This window comes from Loxodonta africana, chromosome 12 (genome assembly GCF_030014295.1).
Source record: "Loxodonta africana isolate mLoxAfr1 chromosome 12, mLoxAfr1.hap2, whole genome shotgun sequence".
NCBI lineage: Eukaryota > Metazoa > Chordata > Mammalia > Proboscidea > Elephantidae > Loxodonta > Loxodonta africana.
Window position 1 is genome coordinate 41046817 of NC_087353.1, and position 27104 is coordinate 41073920.

At 50.2% G+C, this 27104-nt stretch overlaps 1 protein-coding gene across 2 annotated transcripts; it reads left to right on the forward strand.

The window, feature by feature from the left end:
- The first annotated feature begins 4984 nt into the window (after positions 1–4984).
- Positions 4985–24414, forward strand: SLC35F6 (solute carrier family 35 member F6). Of its 2 annotated transcripts, XM_003411836.4 has the most exons (6): positions 4985–5185; positions 15655–15727; positions 16473–16644; positions 16914–17126; positions 17933–18043; positions 19382–24414. In XM_003411836.4, exons 1-6 carry the CDS (start codon positions 5109–5111, stop codon positions 19849–19851), a joined length of 1116 nt encoding a protein of 371 aa, XP_003411884.2. In that variant the 5' UTR covers positions 4985–5108; the 3' UTR covers positions 19852–24414. The 2 variants fall into 2 exon arrangements, with proteins under 2 accessions (XP_003411884.2, XP_010590280.2); XM_010591978.3 differs by lacking the exon at positions 16914–17126.
- The last annotated feature ends 2690 nt before the right edge of the window (positions 24415–27104 follow it).

The window sequence follows — 27104 nt, forward strand, 5'->3', positions numbered from 1 at the left end:
CTGACTTGGAGTATGTTTCATTGGCTCGACTGCCCCAGGGCACGGACCCTAATGGGGTAACAGTGTTACACACAAGATTCTAGAGGTTTCCCCAAGTGGGAGGCTCCTGTCCAGAGGGTCTGGTGTCAATCGGGAGACTTAACAGTCAGGAAAAAAATAACAGGAGCTTAGTCAACAGCATATTCAAAGGAAAATATTTGCTTAAAAACACCAAGTCAATTCAGACGCCTTCCTGGCTCACCATCTCTGAGTGAGGTGCTGGGCTGGGTGCCAGCTTAGTTGTTAGCTGCCCTTGAATTGGCCCCCCGACTCATGGAAACCCCACCCACAATGGAACAAAACACTGCTTGATCCCATGTTATTCCCATGATCGGCTGATAAGATCACTGTGGTCCGGAGGGTTTTCATTGGCTGATTTTTGGGAGTAGATTGCCAGGCCTTTCTTCCCAGTCTTCTCGAAGCTCTGCTGAAACCTGATTTAGCTGATGAAAATGCATGGCATCCAGTTAAATCTGAATTTCCGATAAACAATGAGTAATTTTTTTTTTTTTTTTTGGTGTAAGTATGTCTCATGGCAATATTTGGGACTTACTAAAAAAAAAAAGTCATTGTTTATCTGAAATTAAATTTAACTGGGAGTCCTGTATTTTATCTGGATCTGATCTGATCCTGCTCCCAGAAGACCAACCCAAACATCAGCTTCCAGGATCCAGTTATCCTGCCCCAGAGCTAGTGAGCAGTGCTGGGAGAAGGGGCCAAAGAAGGTGATAAGAAAGAAAAGAGCCAGGGTTTGAGAATGAACTTATGAGGGCCTAAAGCTAGGAGAAGCAGGCAACTTCTAATCTAATCATCTCTGGTCACCATGGAAACCAGCTATAAAGTCAGCTAGATGTGCTGGTGAGCTCCATGAAGCCACTCAGGCTCAGGCGATGTGGAAGGTCCACATTCCTTTCCCCAGGGCCCACTCCTGTCAGGCCTGGTTCCCATGATGTCTCTTTCTCTCCTGCAGGAGACAGCCATGACCTAACCAGCCCTCTTCCTCCCAAGCCCCTTGCTCTATCTCTTTAGTCACAACCTCAAATGGCTGCCCTTCAATGCCAAGCCTGCTGGGAGAGATGAGACACCCAGTCCCCGCCCTTGAGGAGGTCACATTCTAGCCAGGAATAGGCTACACAGGAGGGCAGTGGCCCAAGGATGTACAGCAGACACTTGTAGGAAAGCCCAGGTCTGACTAGGAGTTATAGGGTCCCTGCCGAGAATAAAATTAAGCTTTCTTTAATACCGGGCCTCCCAGCCTCCACCAAGCGGGGGTGCTGGCCTGTCCGCTCACAGATCTGTCCTTCTCAGGGTACCCTAACTCTCCTAATTCACAATGTGATTAAGTTGCTTGGAAAAACGTTAAATCTTTCTGACAAACCAGGGGCTGGCAGTAAGCTTTGAATAAAAGTACAGGGCTTTGCAGTGATGCATTTTATTTGACTCTGGAAATCAGAGGCTCTTTGAAGGTATGCAAATTTTTCAAAATATCTCAGACTGAAAGAAAAGGCTGTGTCAAATTCTTAGGCAAATCCTAATAAGGGCTTTTTAACACCAGCCCACCATTCTCTGTGCCTCTGTGGGACCAGCCATGATATCACAACTGTAATGAGGATAGTCCACATCTGAGCAGTCAGGAAGCAACCATGATGGCCATCTCCTCTGGCCATCCAGAATCACCGCATGGAAGGAGGTTGGCCCATCTTTGACCTTCTAAAGGCTGGTAACTGAAAAATCCTCTCCAAGCCTCCCTGCCCTACCCCACCCCATATCACCCCACCCATTATCAGCCACCAAAGTTCTCCTGGCTTCCCTGGGCTGGGTCCTCAAGGACACCAGGTCCATCCAAGAATTCAGGAGGACAAGTAGTAACTCTACTCACTTGCATTGGTTTGCAGACATGTTATTTAACCCAGGAAATCAGGGCTTCCAAAACTGTGAGGCAAATATATATCCAACATACAAAATGAGCTACAGCCCTGAATTTGATTAAATAATAGGATTTCGCAAAGCCTATGTATCTTCTGGAAACCCTGGTGGTGTAGTGGTTAGGAGCTATGGCTGCTAACCAAAAGGTCGGCAGTTTGAATCAACCAGGAGCTCCTTGGAAACTCTATGGGGCAGTTCTATATCTTCTGGAACTCTGGTGGAGCAGTGGTTAACAGCCAGGCTCCTAACCAAAAGGTCAGCAGTTCGAATCCACCAGCCACTCCTTGGAAACCCTATGGGGCAGTTCTACTCTGTCCTATAGGGTCGCTATGAGTCAGAATCGACTAGATGGCAACGGGTTTGAGTTTTTTGATTCAATGTACCTTCTGTTGCTCCTTGAGCTCGAATCACCAACTTTTAGGTTAGCAGTTGACCACAAACTGTTTGTGCCACCTGGGAACCTTACTGTATGAACATAGGCTATATTAATACCTATCCTAATTCCTCTCATATTTCTCAGAATTCCCATCTCCTGAGCCCTGGAACAGAAAGCCTCCGGTGTGTTCGAGTACAGCATGTTGCTGCCTGCGGGTACTGGTGTCAGTCGTAGTTTTCACCTTCAAAGCCCATTCTTGCCAGTTCAGTAGAGACCTGGGAGCCTTGCTGTGGCTCACTCCCTGGCATGAGGGCTGGCTAGTTACACCCCTCCCGTCCCCAGCCAAGGTTTCCACAGGGTTGTTTCTGCCAGGAATGATGCCTCTTCTCCACCTGGAGCAATCCGGCTCCTCCTTCAACTCCCTGCTCAAACCTCCGCTGAATTTCAGCCTCGCAGATGTGAATCAGCTATGACAACTGAGGCCACAGATGTCAAGGTCCTGACACAGGACTGACACAGACTAAGCATCAGATCCAGGACAGCTCTGGCTGTCACTGTCATTCCCTGTCTCCTGCCCCTTTTGAGAAACGCATCCCTCCCCAGCTCCCTTTTCATCTCACACATTCTCACATTGCTGCACAGTTAATGGTGCACTTACCCCTCTCCCCCACTAAATCCTGAGCCCCTTGAGGGCAGGGGCCTTGTCTCACTCGTCCTTGGGGCCAGCCTGACTCTGGGCCTGGTACTTAATAGGTATCTTTGCCAATATATCTTCCCGTCTCCTGGGCTCCAGAGACAGTAGTTTGATGAATGGTCAGAACATAATGATAAATTAAAATTCATTCTATGATGTGGTTATTGAGACAAAGACTGTGCTGCTAGTGACACCATGTCGGGCTGGTGACAAGGCCCTACCACTGATCATTAGTAATGTCTGCTTCAAGATGGCACCCTTGGCCTGGACAAAAGTAAGGAAATTGATTCAGAGCCCCACTGAGTGCATCCCTAAGGACTGTGCCTCCAATAGGGATGGAGTTCTCCCAGCTGATGTGGACTGCCCTGGTCTCCTCCTTGGGGCAAAAGCTGTGCTTCGTTCATCTCTACAGGCCCTAGCATCTCAGCAAATACTTTTAGATAAATAAATTCCTTTTAAATCACACTAAACTTGTGATTTTTTATTTAAACCTGTGATGGCATTGAAGACAAGAAGCTGAGAAGAAACATCCTTCTAGGTCTCCCATCCCCACCACAGACTCCAGTAAGGGAACATTCCTGGACAGTTTGTGGGTTCCAGAGCACACCCCATGCTCGCTCATGCCTCTGCTAACCCACACACCGTTCCCTTCCCCCAAGAAAGCCCTTCCCTTGTCTATCTGGTGACCCCCTACAGCTCATCCAGGAGCCCATGTATGCACCTCCTGTCAGGTCTTCCTTGAATAAAAGGATCTGGTGCAGTCCTTTGAGAGTTTTTCTGATTCAACACTTGCAATTTCACAAGTTCGAGAAGCCTTAAGGCCAACAGGATGAGTTAGGGCAGACCCTGTCTCTGGACCTCCAGGAATAAGATCTGCAGTAATGGGGGAAATGTGCCCTCTGGGTGTGAAGCATCTTCCCAGAAGGGCCTGGCCTTCCAGCCTGAGGTGTGACCGGCATAGGGTGCAGACTAGAGCTTTGGGGAAGAGGAGGCTAGCGGCTGGGGCCTGACAACCAGAAGTATGATTTTAAAAGCTGGAAATCTCTCCAAACCTAGATACAGTCTTTCCACGGTGGATGCCTCTGAGCAGCGTCAGGGGAGAGTCCCTGAAGGAGCAGTGGAACAAGGGCTTGGTGGAGTGACTGTGAGGAAGAGCCTGAAGAATCTGGGAGCAAACACACACAGCATCACTCACTAGCATGCCTTAAGCAAATCACTTAGCCTCTCTCAGTCTAATTTCTTCAGCCAGGAGTCCCTGGATGGTAAAAATGGCTAACGTGCTTGCTTGTTAACAGAAAGTTTGGCAGTTCAAGTCCACTCAGGAGAAAGGCCTGGCGATCTACTTCCCAAAAAATCAGTCATTGAAAACCTTACGGAGCACAGTTCTACTCTGACACACATGGCGTGCCAGGAGCCGAAATTCACTAGACAGTAACCGGTAAATAAATTCTTAAACTGTAAAATGGTCTCCCTGGGAGCTGGAATTCAGTTCCTATGCCATTTTCTTTTCTTTCTTTTTTTTTTTTTGAAGACGTGAGCAGCAGCGGGGCTGGGATCCCTGGGTGCCCTGTAGCGAGCAATGTTCACTCTTGGACCTTTTTCGTTTGTCATTTGTCCCTACCATCCTTCAGCTCAACTTCTCACACCGGCCCCTCTCCCATTTGTAATCCCTGAACGGTTTACAGAAAGCTCTAACATCCACTGTATCGTCTCATCAGCCCCTTTTACAGACGGGGAAACGTGGGACGGGGACTAGCCAGAGTCACCCCGTGGGGGCCAGCGCGCCCGCCTGCGACCCTCTAACGGAGGACAGGCTGTCCCGGAGAGCGCGGCCAGCACACCTAAGCTAGGGCAGCGACACAGAGGCCGAGCCCGGCCCCTCCCCGAGGGGCGGGGCGAGCCGACGAGGGGCGGGCCGGGCCGACGAGGGGCGGGGCCGGAGCGGTCACGTGACACCCGGCCCGGAAGCGCTCGCCACCGAGACCCCCGGGTAACCCGGCCGGGAGTTGCTGACTCGAGCGAGCGCAGGGGTCGCGGGGTTTCAGTTGTTTCGCGCACCCCGCCTCCGCTGCCATGGCCTGGACCAAGTACCAGCTGTTCCTGGCCGGGCTCATGCTCGTCACCGGCTCCATCAACACGCTCTCGGCAAAGTGAGTCCGGGCCTGGCCGGGGAGGAGACGGGACGCGGCCGGGCCTGCTGCCGCCCCTGCGGGCGACCCCCACGCACCTTCCCTGCCCTGCCTGTTCGCGGCATTCCTTTCCTCGTTTCTCAGGCTCTCCGGGTTTCTCGGGTCCGTTCACTCGGCACCGACCAACCAAGGAGCCCGTGGCCCCGGGGAAATGCGGAGATGGGCCGCGCCCGGGGCTAGGGGACCCGAGCTCTAGCCGTAGCACCGATTCTGAGTTGCTGTGTAATTAGTGTCGGCTAGTCACTTCCCGTCTCCATGCCTCAGTTTCCTTCTCTTTAAATGGGAGGGTTGGACCAGTTCCTCTTCGCGGCCCTTTCCAGCACTGGCGCTGCGCCTGAGCCCCGCCCTTCTGGAGGAGCTGTGGTCCTAGAGCAGAGGCTCCCAGACTTGTGCACACAAGCAAAGAGCTGCAATAGAGGCGGTGCAGGCCCAGTGACTAGTGAGCCTGATGGGCCCTTCCTGAACCTTGAAGCTTGGTCCGGATCTCCTTATGTTGCTGTAAAATGGAGACAGGGAACAAGGCCAGATTCAAGTCTGCATCACCAAATACAGGATTTTATCCCGTAATTGGAGGAGGGCTTTGGAGCAGAGGAGTGACATGTTACAAGTGTTGTGGTTGGGGGGGAAAAAAAAACGATGTGATTAACCTGGTGGTCAATGTGAAGAGTAGGTTGGTGCAAGAAAAGCCACCCCAAGGCTGCCACATAGTGATGACGTGAGCTTGCAGGTGGCAGTGAGGCTGGAAAGGGCCTGATGGAGACAAGGTACAGAATGAAACCTCTAGGCCTGATGCACAGATCAAGAGACAACAATAACTGCAGGCTTTTTCCTTGGGAGAACAGAATGTTGTTAACCCAGACAGATAGGGCAGCTGAGCAGTTTGGCTCTGATGTGTTGGTGAGGTGCTAGTGGGACCGTGGGGGTGGTCCCCAGGAAGTTGGGGGTTCAGGACTTGCGACTGTCGTGAGCCTCAGGGACAGACATAGCCTTCTCTCCATAACGTGCTGGGAGTCCCAGGAGGTAGCCCTTCTCTTGGCAGCTGTTTCTCTCCCTGCGCTTTCAGTTCACCGTCTCAGAACCCTGCTGCCTAGAACATGACCTTTCCCCAGAACTGATTCCAGTGTGCATGTGGAGCACAGTGGACAGTAACCTCACTTCCACCTGGGCCCTGCCCGGCCCAAGAATAAGGATCAGTAGGGTGTGGTGACTCCCAACAGAAGCTCTCCCACCCTCTGGACTTTTTAGTCACTTTGAGAGACTGAGCCTTTTGAGGGGGCCACATGTTATTCATTTTTGAGGAGTTTGTGTCTAGCACATTCCATCAGTGATGGGAGAAACACCCCTATCTGAGGTCTGGGAAAGAAGTATACAGTTCAATTCAGCAGACATGTATAAGGTACCTACAGTGTGTGAGGCACTGTCTCGGCTCAGGGAAGGAGACAGGAGTGATCAAGAGAAGGTCCCTACCCTTGAGATGCTCATGCTCTGAGGTGGAAGAGACAGATACGTACACATATGACAACCACAATGTCCTCTCTACCCCAGAGGGAGGGCAGTCTGTGGAGTTCTGAGTGGTAGAGCTCTGTCTTCCTGGTTCGGCACTGACCAGCTATGTCATGTGGAGACGTGCTGTCTCCTGGGGCCTGTGGCCTCCTGAAGTCACGTCACTCCTTTTGCTGAGTCCTTAGTTATAAAGGAGATAAAACCTCAGGGCCTTTATCTTGGTTAGAATCCTGAACACAGCACAACAAGCCTTCCATCCATCCATTCTACCAGCTAAGGCCTTGGTCGGATGCTTAAAGTACAGCTGTAAGTCTGCCAGAATTAGTTGTCCCCATGGAGAGTTGAGATTCCTGGTTACTGTAGGGATAAACTGTGCTGATTCATGACCTTCCTTAAAAAGCTGCAAACCTGTCTGGTAGGAAGCCAGGGATCTTTATTTCCCAGAGACATTGCCCTTGGAGGCCTGCCAAAGAGACAGGAAGGAGGCTCCCAGGTGACAGACCCAACCTTTGATCCTGTCCTGTGCCCTGTAGCCTGGTGTGGGGCCTCTCAGGAACTTCCTCATCCAGAGATGAGCCCCAGATTTAGACCCTAAATGGTGTCCTTTGGTCAAACTGGGAAGGACATTCAGAAAGAAATGGGGAAAGCAGCTGTGTACATCCTGGTATGGATGGTTGATTTGAAACCACTTTTCTGACCTGCAGTTTCCAGGAGGTTCAGACAGATAAGCATGGAATCCCAGCCAGTACTGACCAGCTAATACACCCCTACTGTGTGCCACATCCTTTCATGTGTTAACTTGGTGAATGCTCATAACAACTTTAAGAAGTAGACACACTCATCACTGGGTGAGGAGACTGGGGTATGGAAAAATTAAATTACTTGCTCACACTCAACTTGGCTATAAGTGGCAGAGTTTATATTTGAACCAAGGTGTCCAGGATCCATGCTTTTAACCATCAATAGGCTGAGGATGCCTCTAGTCGTTATTCGGGGCATTAGAGTTGTTAGAACATAGACATTATCCAGTCTAATCCTCACAATTTACAGTTGAGGCCTCAAGAGAAGTTTCTTTTCATGACTCAATTGGTTGGTGTCAGAGCTGGAATTAGAACCCAGGTCTTGAGATTTTAGTTCATTTCTGTTCTTTTAGAACTATAGTACTTAGAAGCCCCTCTTTACTAAGCAAGCACAAACAAGCCTGCTTCCGTGGTTTTAATTCTCCCTGGCTACAGGGTGCTCCCCCTGCTTCCCCCCCAGGACTGGGCAGCAGCCTTTTTCAACCCAGCCCAAGAATCCTGCTGTCATCCTGCTTGTTTTTCCTTTTCTGGAGCTGAGGCTACCCAAGGTTCAGAATCGGAGCCTCCAATAGCCTCTTGCAGTTCCTTGGCCTGTAAAATGAGCATAACAATGTTTCCCTCCCAGCGTTCTCAGGAAGATACAGATAGAGGGTGAGGAAGTGCATGTGTGCATGTGCTGCCTGCTGGGCTGGGAGGGAAGACCAGCTCTCCACATCAGGAGGCCACTGTGCCCACTCAGCAGGTTTGGGTTTGCTGCAAGGAGACAGGCCGGCCTTGGCTAGGATGGGACTGGGGGTCACATGCCTATAGGAGGAAAAGCCACCAGTCAGGCTGGCCCTTTGTTCCCATCTCTAAAAAAAAAAATTTTTTTTTAGGCCTTGACAAATGACTTCTCCCTATGAAATGGCTGCTGCTTCTTTCTGTGGCTATTTCTTACCCCCTCATTGGGACCTTCTGCTAATTCATCTCATTGAGACTAAAGCATTTCTCTTCCTGCGGCACTGCTTAGGGATGTCAGCCATTTTGGAGCCTCATTCTCAATAGAATCCAACTGGATTCTGCCAGTTGAAGAACCAAAGTCAAGGAGACACTCATTGAGTAGGGCTCAGCTCCCCTCCTAAGCTTCTGCAGGCTGTGGGGCCCACTGTGGTGTGATGAATTGCTTTTATATGGCCTTCCTCGCCATGGTCTTGTGACTCCTATAAAATGATTGGGCGGGGCTATGCAAACAAGGTACTCGTGGCCCAACAAGTGAATTGGACAGCTTGCTAATAATGCAAATAAAGTGCATGGAACGCCTCTGGGGGTGGGACCATGCAAATAAGATGCATGGAATTCTAATGAGGGAACTGGTCAGCTTTGCCATCCTGCTAGGTTTAAAAGAGAGTCTATCCCAGAGCGGGGGGTGGGTGGCGGGGGGAATCTCAATACCACCAAGAAGAGATGGGAGCAGAACACATCCTTTGGACCCAGGGTCCCTGCACTGAGAGCCCCTTAGACCCAGGAGACAGAGAGAGAGCTGTAACACCAGAGACAGCGCAAGACAACAAGAAGCAGCACAGAGAAATAGTGCCGACAGGACCAGGAGACTGGTGTGAGATGGCACAGTAGGTGTCCCAGCCCATGGAGCAAGGCAATTACAGTCGATGTGCAAACCCATGGAGCGAGAGAGCTGAGCGCTTTCCAGCAAGAAGCATCCTGGCGGAGTGGGGTGCCTCTGGGCACTTGTTGGCAGAGCTAGAGAGCTTTGTAACACTTGTCCCAGTAGGGCAGAGGCCTGGCCTGAGGGCCGAAGAGAGGCCTGCCTCCAGGCATGGCTGAGATGAGGCTATCCTAATTGAAGAGCTGTATCCTGAGTCATTCTTGATCCTGTTACTTCCCAAATAAATTCCACAACTGTGAGGATAGTCTGAGTTCTGTGTGGCCGTTGCAATGAATTATTGAACCCAGCAGAGAAGTAGAGGGTGCTGTGTGAGGGAGGCTGATGTCAGAATTGGTTGGAGAGAGAAGCCTTGGACTGTTGATCTTGATTCTCCTTCCCCCTTGTCAAGTTAGATGAGGAGGTCTGACAACACCATGGTACCATTTTTACAGCCACCCAGCCAAGGAGGGGTTATGGGGGTGAGTTCCCCTTACCCCTGAGCCCTGTTCCAGAAGCCAGGCCCGGTGGGTCCAGAGACCCAGCCAGCAAAGTGGCAGGAGACCAGGGACCGCCAAGCTTCTATCAGGGAAGAGACCCTCACTGTCCTTTCTGTGCCAGCTCCAACTTTTGACCTTGGCAGCTGCTCTGACCCTTGGGTTCTGGGGGCTGGCATGGGAGAGTTGGTTCAAAGGCAGTTCCTGGGCCAACTTGAGAAAGCCTTAAACCAGGAGGGCAGTGTGTAGAGTGGAGAGAGCACAAGACTTGGAAGCAGTTGGATTAGACCAGTCACTTGGCCTTTTCAAGCCTCAGTTTCCTCATCCAAAAAATGGGGATGCTAATCCCTTTCCTACCTCCTTCCCAGCCATAGTGTAGAATCTACTGAGGAAGGTTTTCTAAACCATTGAGATGAAAGGGCTCATCCTCATTTATACCACATAAGTCAGGGTCACCAGCTGTGACACTCCCTTCTTTGGGTCCCACTAAGAAGAAGCTGACTTACTGGGCTTGACGAGCTGGGTATGTGAGAGGAAATGGCAGAGATTCTGCGGGGAATGGACACACAGCTAATCAGTCTGAGCTAGCCACATCAGCCACTTCCTTAGTCTCTGCCCACCACCCCCAGCCCACATAGACCTCTGCAAATGCTGAGCTTTGAGGTTGACAGGCCAGGGGCCTGTGCCAGAGAGTGACTCACCACCCGGCAAGGGGAGCCCACCCCCCAGACTACCCAGGCTGAGGCACCACATAAAAGGATTGGGCCTCTCGCAGCAGGCCTCCTGCCCTGGGGGCCATGACTTTTCCCCAGAATACAGTATCCACAGATAATGAAGGGCCCATCTGCAAGCAGACTCTCACCCCACCTCAGCCAGGGGAGGAGAAGAATCTGGAGTAAGAAGGTGATAGGAGAATTTCCAAGTGTTGTGGAAGGGGCATAGAACTGGACATTGAGCACCTCAGTGCTGGCCCAGTCTCTGCACCTGACAAGCCCTTTGTCCTCAGCCCTCCCTTGGCCCCTGGGTCCTCATCTGTCAGTGGCTTTCAGGAGATGTTGACTGAGTTTCTTCTGGTTCAGTATTTGTGGCTCTGTGGCACCACAGGGGCAGTAGCCTGAGTCCCTTACAGCAGCCTCTGCCTCAGGCTCCAGAGAATGGACCCTATCCCAGAAACTTCAGGCTGGAGCGGTGTGTTTTGAGCCAGAGCTGGGACCATGCTCACCCCAACACATGGGGAAATGGCTTCTGCTCAGTGAAGGGGAAGGAGGGAGAAGAGACAGAAAAGAACCTGGCCATATCTGCTGTGGCTAGGTCTTATATAGATTACATTATTTATAACTTTTGACAATTCATCAATGCTGTCACCATCATCCCCATTTTATAGATGAGAAAACTCTAATTTGTCCAGCCTGTGTAATTCCAAAGTTTGATTTTCTGTGTTTCATGTTGCCTTTTCTGAACTTAAACACAAGCCGAGCTTAAGCCCTTGGCCTCTCCATTGTTGACTGAATGTGCCAGAGCACACCGCTCTCTCACCTCCAAGTCTGGGCGACCACATCTGTAGAGTGATAATCTTTGCTGTGAGGCTGAAGTGAGACGGCCCACGTAAAATGCTCTGCACAGGCGCTGGCACAAAGCCTCAGTCCAGTCAATTTTACATCTTTAAAAATATGTATGTTTGTGAGGTACTTTGTAAACAGCAAAGTGCTGTCCCACCTTAAGTGTTGCTGCTGTCATCCCCAGATAAACGAGCCGGGTTTTGCTTCTTGTTCTGTGAGGCTGGTGACGCAGTGGTTAAGTACTTGGCTGCTAACCAAAAGGTCAGCGTGTTAAGCCCACCACCTGCTCCGTGGGAGAAAGACATGGGTGGCAGTCTGTTTATGTAAAGATTTACAGCCTTGGAAACCCTATGGGGCAGTTCTACTCTGTTCTGTAGGGCAGCTATGGGTCAGAATGAACTCAGCGTTGGTGAATTTCTGTAAGGCTGAGGTCCTTTTGTGCCTGCGCAATGAGCCTAAACCTGTCTGAAGGCCAAGAACAGAAGCCTGACATCCTGCTGCTACCTAGCCTGGAAGAGCCACTGCTGGGCAGGGCAGCCTGTCCTGCTGACACCCAATCCTCTACGTAGTGGGCCTACCCCAGGCCCTCAGCTACAAAAGGATCCCCTTTCCCCAGCCGGGAGAGCTGCCAGCATTTCCTCCAGGTCGCAGCCTGTTCAGGCAGAACCACCCCGGTGAAGAAAGCAAACACCTCCCAGACTGCCCAGGGAAGGTGCGAGTAGGACCAGTGGTACAGCCAGCCCTCCCCCAAAGCACCCCAACTCAGGGGCAGGACCGCCCACAGAGAGCCTTCCCCTTGGGCCCAGTGTGCTCCACCAGCAGGGGGCGCCTCACAGCAGGCTGGGAACTAGGGCTCATGGAGACACTGCCTCTGACCTGCAGTATGGGCCTGTTCGCTAGGTGGGGCCTGGAAGTCTCATTCATTCACCACATATTTTTTGTGTCTACTATGTGGCGGAGCCCTGGTAGCTTAGTGGTTAAGAGCTGGGCTGCTAACCAAAAGGTTGGCAGTTCGAATCCATCAGCCACTCCTTGGAAATCCTATAGGAAAGTTGTACTCTGTCCTATAGGGTCACTATGAGCTGGAATCAACTTGACAGCATTGAGTCGGGTTACTGCGTGCCAGGAGCAGGGGATAGAGTGGTGTGGATGGAGCTAGGTTCTGAGCTCATGCCCTCTAAATGACAATGAATATGGTACCAGAAAGCCATATAATATGAGTTGTCGTTATTGTAAGCTGCTTAGGGTGAGTTCTGGTTGGGGGCACCACTACCAGTCTGTGCTCTGGGTGTGGCTTCCATACCTCTCCATCCCACGAAAAGAAAAAAACACTTGCCTCGGGCTTCTGGTTGACTGTCATGGATTTGCCAGGTACTTCCCTTTCCTTGAGGAGTCCCAGCCTGAGCCCTGGAATTCTCATCTCTGACCCACTCACTTGCTCCTGGGCAGTTGGTGTGTCCTGTTCACTGGCTACTTGCTAAGGCTGAGTGTGCACCCTTCCTCCCTCCTCAGTTTCACTGAGTTGCCTCATCCTGGCCCTCCCAGAGAGCTCTTCTGCAGAAGCAAGCCAGAGTTCCAGAGCAGGTCTGCCTGCCGAGCCATCGGTTGGTCTGTGGCCCATACTGACGCCTCTGTCCTGTCCTGCCCAGGATCTCAGAGCCAATGGCTGCAACATATCAGGCAGAAGCAAGACCCCAGAGAGAGGACAGTTTCTGATCTGTAGTGGGGGCTGTATTCCTTGCCCCGTTGGGACTGGGACTGGTTTCAGCCAGGTCCCCTAACCCAGGCAGGGCCTCAGATTTCTCTCTGACATTCCAGCCCGTCATATCAGAACGTGTCCCCTCCCTTCAACTCCCCTTTGACCCCCACCATTCCTGAAGATATAGCCGTTTCTCCATATCTCCAGGAACAGGTGGGATAGGTTGTCATAGCCGTTTTCTCCTGTCGCCCTGGGATGTGTTCAGATCTCTAAGCATTCCCTCAGAGGCCTGTGTTGCCATGACGGTCACCCAGGAGCTCTACCACCGCTGAGCTGGCCCTTCCCACTGTCAGTGTCCTGCCTGTGCTATGAGGAAGAGCTCCCCATTCCCTTCCCAAACTCGGGCACAGAGAAGCCAGGGCTGGACAGGATCTTTGTTAAACCCAGACCATAACTGCTTCGCACCACCTGATCCCCACAATGTAACACTGGGGGAGACTCAAGGATAGAAGGCAGCCCCTGCCGTTGAGGAACTTACCTGTGTCACAGAGGGGAGCCAGGACCTTAGGGTTGTGTGCTGCACTGTGGTTGCTGTGACACTACCAAGGAAAAACATTTCATGAAAAGAGGCCCGAGTCCTGCACTTACAAGACATCCACTCTCTACAACTTCTGGGATGGTGCAGTCAGAGCAGATCAGTGGCCCACAGGAAATGACTCTGGGTCTGTGTTGACAGCAAACTTGAGTCAGCAGTGTGATGTGGCTGGCACCGTCAGAGCTGTGTCAACTAACGTAGGTTGTTGGCACGAGGGAAGGGCCTTGGTCTTGCCAGACTCAGTCTGGGTCAGGTCATGTGTGCTGGGCTCCAGGCTTGGACCCACTGTCGTGCTTCCAGAAGTCAGCAGCCAGGGCGATGAAAGGCAAGGATGGGCTGGAACTGTTTAGCCAGGAGATGAGAAGATTCAGAAGCAGATTGAAAAGTCTGCAAATATTGGAAGAGTTTTCCAATGAAAGAGGGATTAGACTGGACCCCAGTGAGCAGAGCTAAGCCCACCAAAAGTGAAACTCCAGGGAAGCACTTTAGGCAGACAGTTTGGAATGATGGGTAGTTGCCACCTGAAGCACTGCACCATAAAGGATTCTGGGTCCTGCCTGGGCTCAGTGGGAAGGTATGCCATCACTAGTGTTGCCATTTGCTGGGCACTGCAGCAGGAGGGCCCTCCAGTAAGGCGAGTGTTTAATCAGCATCAGCAAAACCTTTCAGACCATTCAGGGATACATGAAATTATGGGTTGATCATTCCCCAGGCCCAAGGATCCCCACAGACCAGGGCTCTCGATACCGTTTTCGTGCCATGAATCCCTCTGGCAGTCTGGTGAACCCTATGAACATTCTTAGAGTAATGTTTTAAAATGAGGATTACTAAAGAAGCCAGTTATATTGAAATAAACATTAAAATATTAGAAAAGCAGAATTGTGACATAGTAATATATACATGCTTCTTAATACATTAAATGGTAAGTGGTGAGTCTCATTACTGAAATTTGGAAGTAGCGATGAGTGTGAAAGACATTACACAACAGCTCTAATGTGATGATGAGGCTGGCTGTGATATCTGTACAGGCAGTCACCGGGACTGCTGTACTACACGCATACTTGAAGGCAATGCTAAATTTTAGTGAGAGATTATTAGAAATGAAGGCTCCCAGTCCCCTGTGTTCTGTCCATGAATCTCGGGTTACAACCCCTTGCTGTAGAGACTGGCATCTTTTAGAGAGAGCCCCACTGTGGGTCCGAGTCACCAAAAAGTCCATGCCTCAAAGAAGTTTCCTGAATAAACTGAATGCTTCGAAGGCAGCGTAGCAGGGGCAGGGGTCTGGGGACCATGGTTTCAGGAGACATCTAAGTCAGTTGGCATAATAAAATCTATTAACAAGACATTCCACATCCCACTTTGAAGAGTGGCATCTGGGGTCTTAAATGCTAGCAAGCAGCCATCTAAGATGCATCAATTGGTCTCAACCCACCTGGATCAAAGGAGAATGGAGAACACCAAGGATACAAGGTGATTACGAGCCCAAGAGACAGAAAGGGCCACATGAACCAGCGACTACATCATCCTGAAACCAGAAGACCTAGAAAGTGCCCGGCTACAACCGATGACTGCCCTGACAGGGAACACAACAGAGAACCCCTGAGGAAGCAGGAGAACAGTGAGATGCAGACCCCAAATTCTCATAAGACCAGACTTAATGGTCTGGCTGAGACTAGAAGGACCCAGTAGTCATTGCCCCCAGGCCTTCTGTTGGCCCAGGACAGGAACCATTCCCGAAGCCAACTCTTCAGACATGGATTGGACTGGACAATGGGTTGGAGAGAGATGCTGGTGAGGAGTGAGCTTCTTGGTTCAGATGGACACTTGAGACTATGTTGGCATCTCCTGCCTGGAGGGGAGATGAGAGGGTGGAGGGGGTTAGAAGCTGGCGAAAAGGACACGAAAAGAGTGGAGGGAGAGAGCAGGCTGTCTCATTAGGGAGAGAGTAATTGGGAGCATGTAGCAAGATGTATATGGGTTTTTGTGTGAGAGACTGACTTGATTTATAAACTTTCACTTAAAGCACAATAAAAATTATTTAAAAAAAAAAAAAAAGTCCATGCCTCTTGGCGTTGAGGGGTGTGAGTTTCTCCAGACCTGCCGTACTGCCAGGGTTTAACCTTCTCCTTCTCCTGCAGGTGGGCAGACATCTTTGTGGCCGAGGGCTGTGGAGGGAGCAAGGAACACAGCTTCCAGCATCCGTTCCTCCAGGTACCTACCCCATCCCTCCCCACCTCCTGTCTCTCTTGCCTCAGACCTGGGAGGCATTGCTGTTTCCTGACTTAGGGATAGAGCCTCCTCTGCTCCCAGAAGAGGCATCTGCTTCTCTCTCCCCAGAGCAGACCAGGGTCTGAGTGGCTCCTGGAAGGAGGCAGAGAGCACAGTCCTCTCCAGGAGTGCTGGCGATGGTCCTGCCCTGGGCACTGAGAGGCCAGCCCTTGCCATGCCCAAGTCGAACACATTTGGAAAATTCAACCCCAGTAGCAAAAACCTGCCTCCTGTCATCCACTAGAAGCCCAGACCTCAGCTGGGACTACACAGACACCGTAAATGAAAGAGACCTTGGAGCTGGTCTGGGAATTGGGAGACTTAAATGTCAGCCCCAGCCCTGCCAGCAACTTGCGTTGTGACCTTTAATAAGCCTTTCAGCCTCTCTGGGCCTCAGTTTTTCCATCTGGAACTTGGCTAGAGATGAGCCAAGATTGGTGGTTTTCAGACAGGGCTCTACACATCCTTAGGGTTTCCATCAAGATGTTTCAGGAGGTGGATGTAGACCTAGGAGGCAGGTGCCTAGACACCCATAGCAGCTCTACTTTTATCTGTTTTAAATGTTGGGTGTCTAGGTAAGCTCTTGTTAGAGGAATGGTTATGCTGCCAAAAAAAAAGAAAGAAATTGTTAGAGGTGATTCCCCAGGTCCCTTCCAGCTCCACAGCGCTAGGGTTCTTGTCCCTGCAGGCGGTGGGCATGTTCCTGGGGGAGTTCTCCTGCCTCGCTGCCTTCTACCTTCTCCGGTGCCGAGCTGAGGGGCGCTCAGATTCCAGCGTGAACCCCCAGCAGCCCTTCAACCCCCTGCTTTTCCTGCCCCCAGCCCTCTGTGACATGACTGGGACCAGTATCATGTACGTGGGTGAGTACCAGGCCAGACTGGGAAGGGCCCGGGGGACCCAGGGGTGAAACAGCCACCACATCTCATCTTCCCCGCCCCCGGCCCCTCCCCCACACACATTTTCTCTCTCTCTCTCTCACAGACAGACACACGCACACTTATTCAGCATAGATTTAATTATTGAGCGCTTACTATGTGCTGGGCATGTCTTCAGCACCAAGGACCCTGCCATGAACAAACAGACCCTGTCCTCAGGAGCTAACAGTCACATGTCTCTCCCCTCCTCCTAGCTCTGAACATGACCAGTGCCTCCAGCTTCCAGATGCTGCGTGGAGCGGTCATCATATTCACGGGACTGTTCTCGGTGGCCTTCCTGGGGCGGAGGCTGGCACTGAGCCAGTGGCTGGGCATCCTTGCCACCATCGCGGGGCTGGTGGTCGTGGGCCTTGCTGACCTCTTGAGCAAGCATGGCGATCAGCACAGGCTCAGTGAAGTGATCACAGGTGCGGCCCAGCTCGGGGTCCAGGGGAGCCCTATCTTGTCTCCACTCTGGAGCCCAGCACAGAGTCATTCAACTGTGGTCAAGCCTGCTGTGTGCCAGGCCCTGGGAGGGGGTCCGTGGGGGGAGAGATGGTTTGGGCAGACACCCGCTCTCCAGGTGACCAGTACAGGGTGGGGAAGACCAGAGAGGGATATGGCTGCGCAAGGAAGAGAGTGACGAGGAGCACGAGAGAGGGATGGATAAAGAACAGGAAAGATAAGGAATTGGGGGGCTGTGCTGTGACACGTATACACACGTGCAAACTGCTGGATTGGGGAGAAGAAAGGAAATAGAGTTTATCGAGTACTTAAATGACATGCCCATTGTGGCAGTGAGCACTGTGCGTTCATTATCACAGTAATCCTCACAATCCCAGAAGGGAAGCATCACAGCCCTAGCTCCTGGGTCACTCAGAGCCAGGATTAAACCAGAAATTAAAGCCTGTTGCTTCCTAAAAGACCTGCCTCCCCCACAGAGCTCACACGCAGGCTAGCCAGCTGGCTTCCAGATCTCCAGTAGCTCAGCCTCTTCATGAGAGAGAGGAGGTGGCAGGGCCTGCCCTTCAGGGGCCGAGGGCACCAGGCAGGGAGCAGTAGGACTGGGCCTCTGAACCACATAGTGCCCTGCAGAGGTCAGGACTGTGTGTGTTGTTAGGTCCCTGTGGGACTGTCTCCACCAGCTTGGGCCCACCATCCACCCCACTGTCAGCCCTGCGGCCATGCTGCCTCCCTCCCTCTCAGCCTCACCCTAGCCTCTCCTTTTCCGCAGGGGACCTGCTGATTATCATGGCCCAGATCATCGTCGCCATCCAGATGGTACTGGAGGAGAAGTTCGTCTACAAGCACAACGTGCACCCACTACAGGCAGTTGGCACTGAGGGTGTGTGGGTGCGGGGCCGCGAGGAGGGTGCTGGGGGGAGGCATGTGGAGTGGAAGCACAGGAGCAGCACATGGGGAGGTGGGGGTGACGCTGGAACGGGGTGAGCCTGCTGCCCCCATCGTTTCCTCCCTTCTTCACCAGATAGGGATGGACAGATACCCTGACACCTGCTGTGCTCAGGGCCAGCTGCTAGGGTAGGAAGAGGATGGAGGGGAGTGAGATGCCAGCCCCACTCTGGAGGAGTTGACCAGCAGGAGGAAAGGGCCAGGCAGTGCACTGTAGCTGGGACCACGTGTGCTCAAGTGGTGTTTCACTCACCACGCATATCCAAGTCTCTCGGGCTAGGAAAGGCGGCATTTGTACTGCGAATTTCAGTGGGCAAGGGTAGGGAGGAGGGAACTCCAGGCAGAGCTGACGAGGAGAGCTGGCTGTGAGTTTGGGAACAGGTGGGGAACACAGTTTGGAGTAAGAGAGAGGTTTGATGTTGGGGAAACAATCAGGAGCTAGGTGGGAAGATCAGGCAAGGGGATTTCAACTTTAATAACAGGCAGGGAGGAGCCGCTGAAGGTGTTGCAGCAGGCAAGCAACATCAAGATTATGCTTGAAAAGATGGGCGCTCCAGTGCTGCTGCGTGGACTGTGCCTGTCGGCCAGGGAGCTGTTTGTTACTGGTCCACGGTGAGCTAAGGAGCCTCAGCAGAATGTGAATCAGCCAAACCAACTGCATCACTAAGTGGACCGTGCGTTCCATTGCTGTTTTTTTCTCTTAGCAAGACTTTATGAGCGAAGCAGTGTATTGATTTACATCCTGTCACAAGCTTCTAGTCACGGACCAATAGCACACACTGAATAGAGAGCTGTTTTTCCAAACTTGTGAAAGCAATGTAGTGATTCTTTTTTAAATTACAGCCAGCTATTCTTTTATTCATAATAGAATAGAATTGATTAGAAAACATCAGGGACCATTGTACCTGGTAAGGGTAGCTATTGTTAATGTAAAACGTCTTTTATTCAAGTGCGTGCATGGCTGCATGCAGGCACGTGTGTATTCTGGATTACAATGTAAAATGTAGTTGTGACTCTTGGTCCAGTCAACAGAACCTGGATTAAAGTGGAGAGAGGGGCTGCAACAGCCCAATTTAGTGAGTCATCATAGATTCCCGATGGAGTGATAAGGGACAGGTTCCAAGACTGGGCTCTGGGGCCTGGAAGGAAGGAGCTGGGGGGTAAGTGCCTTGGAAAGGGGTGTCAGAGCTGGGGGAGCCCCTGCTTAGATGGGGCATGCCAGGAGTCTGGGGCGGGAATGGGGAGTGTGACATGCCCCCCTCCACTCCCACAGGCCTCTTTGGCTTCGTGATCCTCTCCCTGCTTCTGGTGCCCATGTACTACATCCCCGCCGGCTCCTTCAGCGGGAACCCCCGCGGGACACTGGAGGATGTGCTGGACGCCTTCTGCCAGGTGGGCCGGCAACCACTCATCGCCCTGGCGCTGTTGGGCAACATCAGCAGCATCGCCTTCTTCAACTTTGCGGGCATCAGCGTCACCAAGGAACTGAGCGCCACCACCCGCATGGTGCTGGACAGCCTGCGCACCGTGGTCATCTGGGCGCTGAGCCTGGTGCTGGGCTGGGAGGCCTTCCACCCACTGCAGATCCTCGGTTTCCTCATCCTTTTGATGGGCACTGCTCTGTACAACGGACTGCACAGCCCGCTGCTCAGCCGCCTGTCCTGGAGCCGGCCTCCAGCAGAGGAGGGCGAGCGTGAGAGACTGCTGGGCGGCACTCGGACCCCCATCAATGACACCAGCTGAGCCTCCCACAGGAACACCCAGATGCGCCTTCTTTGCCCTGAGGCTGAGGCTGCAAGGATGGTGCCCTCAGGTGCCCTGTCCCTGGGCCTGACCCCACCATTTCCCCACAGACCTCAGAGTAGCTGCTGCCCAAATTCTCCTCCTTTCTCCACACCACCTCCAGGGTGGTGTCACCCAGCCCCCTCATGCCTGAGTGGTGACAGCCCCCAGGCAGACTCCCCAGCCTTCAGAGCCTCCACTCAGCGCTGGAGCTAAATCGGGAAGCTGAGTTGCACTAATTTGCAACTCTAATATTTCCTTCTGAATCATGAGTTAGATTTGTTCTCCAAAGAAGAGAAGTCCATGAAGACGTTCAAGTGAGAACTAAGCACTGTGTTTTCTAAAACCCGTAAGCTAAGCCTTCAAGGTATTCCCCAAACCTGTTAGCCGCCCAGGTTTCAGCCCAGCTCTGCCACAAACTCAGCGTGTGCTCCCTGGCTCGTTACCTGGTCCCTCAGGCCTGGGTTCTCTGCTCCATAAAATAATTATCAACTCCGTGGCCTTCGGTGCCTTCCAGCACTGGCATTCTGTGGGCCTGTGACGTTGCCCAACCGGGAAAAGGAGTGAAAGCCCGTTCACTGGAAATGCCCCTCTGCCGACAGTGCCTCCCTTCCCCCAAGGCCTGTTTTGATGTCCTTGCTCACACCCTCTCCCCCTAAAGGCCCCTACCGGGGAGAGACTGCAAAGGGCACTGTGCTAAGTGCGTAACATGCTGTTCTGTCATAACGGCCTTCCGAGGTGGGTACGAAATGAAGAAACCGTGGCCCCAGAAAGTTAAGTGACTTCCCCATGGAGCCAGTATTCCAACCTAGGTTTGTCTGATCCCAAACTTGTGGCTTCACCTGCCATCTGGATCTCTGGGGCCTTTGGGGTGGAATTTCCTGGGGCTAGGATATTTTTTTTAGGATAGAAGCATCGGGTACCACTTGTCCTTTTGTAACCCTGCCCTGAAGAGGAGTGACTGGCATCAGGAGCCCCAGAGCTGAGCAGCTCGCAATTCTAGTGTCTCAGTCTGGGGCCGTTTCTGTAGCCTCAGACCATTTTCCAGGGCAGCTCAGTCATAACAACAAAACTCTGAATGCCTTCCTAAAAATAGGCCCTGGGGGAAGGGAGGCTTTAGACCTGCAAAGCCCTCAGGCTGTGTGGGGATCCAGTAGCTTTAGTGCACTTTGTTGGAAAGGGGGCCCTCCATTCTACCAGTCCTTGAGCACCTCTGGGCTAGGCGTGCTTAGGAAGAAGGGATAGAGGGAGGGTGAGGGTGATGGACACTCCAGCTGCCTTGTCTAAGAAACAGGCCTTACAATGTTGTTTAAAAGAAAAGAGAAATGGGCAGTATTAAGCTTTCTTTTTAACCCAAGAGGGTGGAATGTACCTGGGAATAGAATCTAGGATGTTGGAGTGGAAAATCTCTAATGTACCAAAGCACAGAAGTCATTGAGTCCCCACTCATTGTTCAGATGAAAAAACTGAAGCCCAGAGTTCCCAAGGTCACATAGCCAGTTACAGGCAAGGCCGGATTTCTTGGTGCTCAGTCCTTACCCATCCCATTCTGCCACAGGGAGTGGAGCCAGGAAACTGTAACAAGATTCTGGGGCTACTTACCTGCTGTGGAGTGCCCTGGCCTGTGTGCTAAGCTGGCAGACCTCTTAGGGTGTTGGGGAAGCACTCAAGCCTTTATTTGAGGGCTGTGTGGGGGAGAGGGAGACTGTTGGTTTAAGGTTTGAAAACTTCGGGGTAATTATGATGTGATTTTGTTGGGGAAGGGGGACACCTCATCAGACCAATCACTTTACCTCCAAGAGCTTTGGGTCTTCTCATCTCTGAAATGGGGATAATAAAACCAGCCTCCGTCTCACAGGATGCACGTGGAGATTAAATGAGATAATAAAGTTGAGGGTGCTTGTACACTGCCAGCACGTGTAGAGCGCCCCGTGAGGGTGTACCCGGGTAGTGTGTGGGGCACTGAGGCTCAGGAGCGCCCTGGCTCACATGGCTTAAGCATCATTCTCAAAGGGGAAAAATGTTTTACTAAAACACACCATTGTGGTATGGATTGTGAAATTCACAGGTTTTAAAACAGGATGCCTCAAGGAAATTCCGTGCTGACAGCAGGCTTCCTGGAGATATGCTCCTGCTGCCAGGAGTACTTTGGAGGGCAAGCGTAAGAAGCCTGGCTGTTCAAACTGGTCATGTCTTAGGGGAGGTAGGGCTCTCCACTCCTACTGATGGAGGCAGAGTCTGAAGGGAAGTGTGTGTAGCTGTGGCCCACCACAGGAGTGGAGTGACTTGTGGAAGGACAGGATGGACGCCTTGAACCTAGGATTCAAATTGACTGGTTACAGACATCTGTAAATATCAGCTCAAATCCAGTCTTTGCCCCTGCCCCATACAGAGCAATCTGGGGGGACCTTGGGGCTGCCCTTCAGCCCCCAGAGTAGTCTTCAGGCTTCTTTCCTGCCAGGAATTCGCCCACAAGGCAGAGATTTAGGACTGTGCCAGGCATGGCCTGGCTTTAAAATTTGTTTGCCTTCATTTCATCCACAAGGTCTCTGCGAACTTTTAAGGACAAACATCCTTAGGAGTGGGGCAGATATTCACCTGGTGTAGGGGAAAAAGCAGGCTCACGAGTCAAGACCTTGTTTTCTCAGCTCTGCCTCTACCTTGGCTGGGTGATCTTGGACAAAACGTTTTACTTCTCAGGGCCTTTGCTCCCTGTAAAAGGGAGAAGAGCCTCTTAGCATTCTCAGATGTGTTTGCGTCCCTGACTGACTTATAGATTGGTACCATTCTTATTTGCCTTGGTTAAATGCCCATCTGGCTTTTTTTTTTTTAATGTTGTTGTTAGTTGCTATTAAGTCAATTCCGACTCATAGCACCCCCATATATGCAGATTAGAACTGCTGCAAGGGTTTTCAAGGCTTGACCTTTTGGAAGCACATCACCAGAATCTGAGGTCATCAGAAAGTTCCCTGTGTAGCCACAAAATTTTGAAAGTAACTCTTCTTTATTAAGAACGTTTGTTAAAAAAAAAATTTAGTATGTGTGTTCTGCGCATACATCCACATACATAACAAACCACGTGGGGGCACAGTTACAGAGCCTTCCTAGACATATCCAGACAACTCATGGGATTGGTATACTGGGTCAAGAGGCCTGGGACCACAGTCTTGGGGACAACTTAGTCAATTGGCATAACATAGTTCATAAAGATAATCTACATCCTTTGGTGAGTAGTGTCTGGGATCTTAAATCTTGCCAGCTGCCATCTAAGATACAACACTTGGTCTTTACTCTTATGGAGCAAAAGAGAATGAGGGAAATCAAGCTCAAAGAAGAAACTGGCCTGTGGGGCTAATAGCCCACATGAACCACAACCTCTTCAAACCTGAGGCCAGAACTAGATGGTGCCCAGCTACCACCACCAGTCATTCTGACCAGGGACACAATAGAAGGTTCAGAATAGAATGGGAGAAAAATGTAGAACAAATTCCTTAAAAAGTCCAGACCTACTGGACTGATAGAAACTAGAGGAACTTCTGAGGCTATCACCCTGAGATACCCTTTGAACTTAGAATTGAAGCCGTTTCTGCAGGCCACTTTTCAGCTAAATAATGTTGTAGTTGTTAGGTGCCATCAAGTCGGTTCCAACTCATAGTGATCCTGTGTACAACAGAACAAAACTGCCTGGTCTTGCATCATCCTCACAATTGTTGCTATGTTTGAGACCATTGTTGCAGCCGCTGTGTCCATCTTGTCGAGGGCCTTCCTATTTTTCAATGACCCATCACTGTACCAAGCATGATGTGTTTCTCCAGGTCTCCTGATAACATGTCCAAAGTACATGAGAGGAAGTCTCATCATCCTCACTTTCAAGGAGCATTCTGGCAGTACTTCTTCCCAGGCAGACCTGTTTGTTCTTCTGGCAGTCCATGATATATTCGATGTTCGCCAACACCATAATTCAGAGGCATCGATTCTTCAGTTTTCCTTATTCATTACCCAGCTTTCACATGCATATGAGGCGATTGCAAATATCACTGGCTTGGGTCAGGCGCACCTTAGTCCTCAAAGTGTCATCTTTGCTTTTCAACACTTTAAATAGATCTTTTGAAACAGATTTCCCCAATGCAGTAAGTCATTTGATTTCTTGACTGGTGCTTATATGGGTGTTGATTGTGTATTGATTGCGTATCCAAGTAGAATGAAATCCTTAACAACTTCAGTGTTTTCTCCATTTATCATGATGTTGCTTGTTCTAAAATAAACAATGTCACCCATTAGTAATGTGCTCCCTTTAGCAATTAACTATAAGACCGAATGGTCAACAGTTACCCAAAAACAAAGATGAGACAGCAAGGAGGGGAAGGAAAGCTAGATCAATGGAAATAATGAGAATGCTGACACATTGTAAAAATTGTAACCAATGGCACAACAATTTATATAAAAATTATTAATGGGGAACCTAATTTGTTGTGTAAACTTTGACCTAAAACATAATAAAAATTTTTTTTTAAGTTTTAATAAGTGGTTTGTATCTCAGAATTCAAAACACGTTATTGAGAACTAGTGCACTCCAGGGACTATGGCTACATCAAACAAAACAGGATAGATGAATGTATAAACAAAGACCTCTAGCACGAGGTGATACACAGTGAGAGGCCTACAGTGGAGTCACACAGAGGAGAGATCAGCTAACTCTACTTAGAGGTATCAGCTACACTGAGCCAGGTATTGAAGGATGAGCAGGATCTTCTAGACTGGGGAGGGGAGAGAGAGGGGGAAGGGAAAGAAGTATTGTAAAAAGCAGAGAGGTGTGTAATAAGGTGTTACGTTCAAGAGCTGCAAGTAAGCATTCAGGTATGACTGGCAATAAGGGATCAACATGAAAAGTGGCAAGAGACAAAGCCAGAGAGGCAGGCAGGAGCCAGATGATGCTAGACCTTGCTAAAGCTTTGGAACTTAATCCTATAGACAGTGGAGTGCCATGGAGGCAAGGGAGTGCCATGATCCGAATTGCTGTCAAGAACGACCACCTGACTGTTACGTGGAGTGGGTTCCATTAGCATTAGAAGATACTACTAAAGGCAGAGACCAGTTTACTTTTGACTGATGAGGGTCTGAACTAGAGAAATGGTAGAGAGGTTAAATACAAGAGCCATTCAAGGAGAAGGATTTTACCTTTTAGAGCCCTTGACTATGGGACCTCCTAGTGTGCAAGCCTCTACTGAGAAGTAGGCCTGGACCAGAGTCCTCATCACCCCCCACCCTCATTACCAGCATATCCATTTTTCTCAGCCAGGTATCCCCAAGAACAGTCCCAGCAATCCAACCCAAGAAAATTCTGCCTTACAGAACTGTAGACCCAATTCAGTTCAGTGGGCCTATTGTTGAGAATCATCACCCTTCTGAGCTGGGCAGGGACTCCCACTCAAATTCTGGAAAAACTCGGGGGAGGATTTCAGCGTGGACATCACAAAGCCAGCCAATAATCATCAGTACGAAATTAGTGTTAGATGACTTTTATTTATAAATGTTAGAAGAAGGAAGAGTCACAGAAATAAGATACAAAGTATTCTTAGGTTCTGATCCTCAGTCTCAAGGTAATAAGGCAACTTGAGTTATACTGAATTCTGTGGTAGCTTGATGCAGTGGGGAAAGTTCTTGGCTGAATCCAGAGTTCCGGATCTGATCTAACTGGTGGGCTTAACAAGGCCCTTACCTCTCAGGTATCGTTCTCCTTATCCCATCAATGAAGGAGGTGAAGCAGACAACTCAAGAGGTGATTCCAACAATCTGTGGTCTCTGCCCCTACTAACGGTCTGACCAGCAAGAGGCCCCAGAGAGCACAGCTGGGGCTTATGATTGACCTTAAAACCTAAAGTAAATGAGGCCATTTTGGCCGAATACTCTCATTGCAATTCAGTCACTTCCTGCAGTTCAAGAAGGGAAGACCTGGCAGGATGCCAGCCCCTGGCCCCACCCTATGCAGGTGCTATATATAAGGGACTGGCCCAGGCCTCTCCAGAAGCCAGCACTCAGCTCTCCTCTTGGGCCAGCTTCACACTCTCTCACAAGTGCCAAATCCTCCTGCTCTCAGGATGAGGGCTCTGGTGTTCCTTGTGATCCTTGCGTTGATGCTGGATGGGGTCACCTTGCAACCAGGTAACTTATCTCTTACATTCTTATATAGATACTTTTTTCCTGAGGTTACTCTAAGTGTGCCTCTGGTTTAGAAACTGCATTAAGATCAGGACTGAGGGGGATAAAACAGGCTTTGCTCTGCATTCCTTGCTGCTCTCTTTGATCCACTCCAATAGCCATTAAGATAATTCTCCTGGGGCCCACATCCTGAGATTCTTCAGTTCACTATCCACCAAGAAGCTACTTCAGTGCCTCCATGTTAGGTTCTTGATCCATTTTTGTTTTTTTGTATATGTGTGAGACATGGATCCTAACTCATTCTTCTGCATGCAGAAATCCAATTTTCCCAGCACCATTTATTTGAAGAGACACTTACTTCCCTTTTGAATGGACTTGGCAGCCTTGTCAAGGGTGTTGAATTTTGTCAAATACATTTTCTGCACCTGCTGAAATGATTGTGTGGTTCTTTTCCTTCTGTTAATATGGTATATTACTTTGATTGATTTTCTAATGTTGAAACACTCTTGCTTTCCTGGGATAAATCCCACTTGATCATGGTGTATAATCTTTTAAATATGTTTTTTGGATTGAGTTTGTTAGTATTTTGTCGAATAATTTTGAGTCTATATTCATTAGTTTTCTTGTGGTGTCTTTGTCTGGTTTTGATATCACGGTAATTCTCGCCTCATAGAATGAGTTAGGTAGCATTCCCTCCTCTTCTATTTTTTGGAAAAGGTTAAGTAAGATTGGAATCACTTCTTCTATAGATGTTTGATAGAATTCCCAGTTGAAGCCGTCTGGTCCAGGACTTTTCTTTTTTGAAACTCTTCACTTGTTATGAGTCTGTTTCTTCTTGAGTCAGTATAGGGGGTTTATGTGTCTCAAGGAGTTTGTCCATTTCCTCTAAGTTAGCTAATTTGTTGGCATACAACTGTTCACAGTATTCCTTTACCATCCTTTTTATTTCTGTAGGGTTAGTTGTAACGTCCCCACTTTCATTTCTAATTTTAGATATTTGCATCTTTTCTCTCTTTTTCTTTGTCAGTCTAACGGAAGATTAGTCAATTTTATTG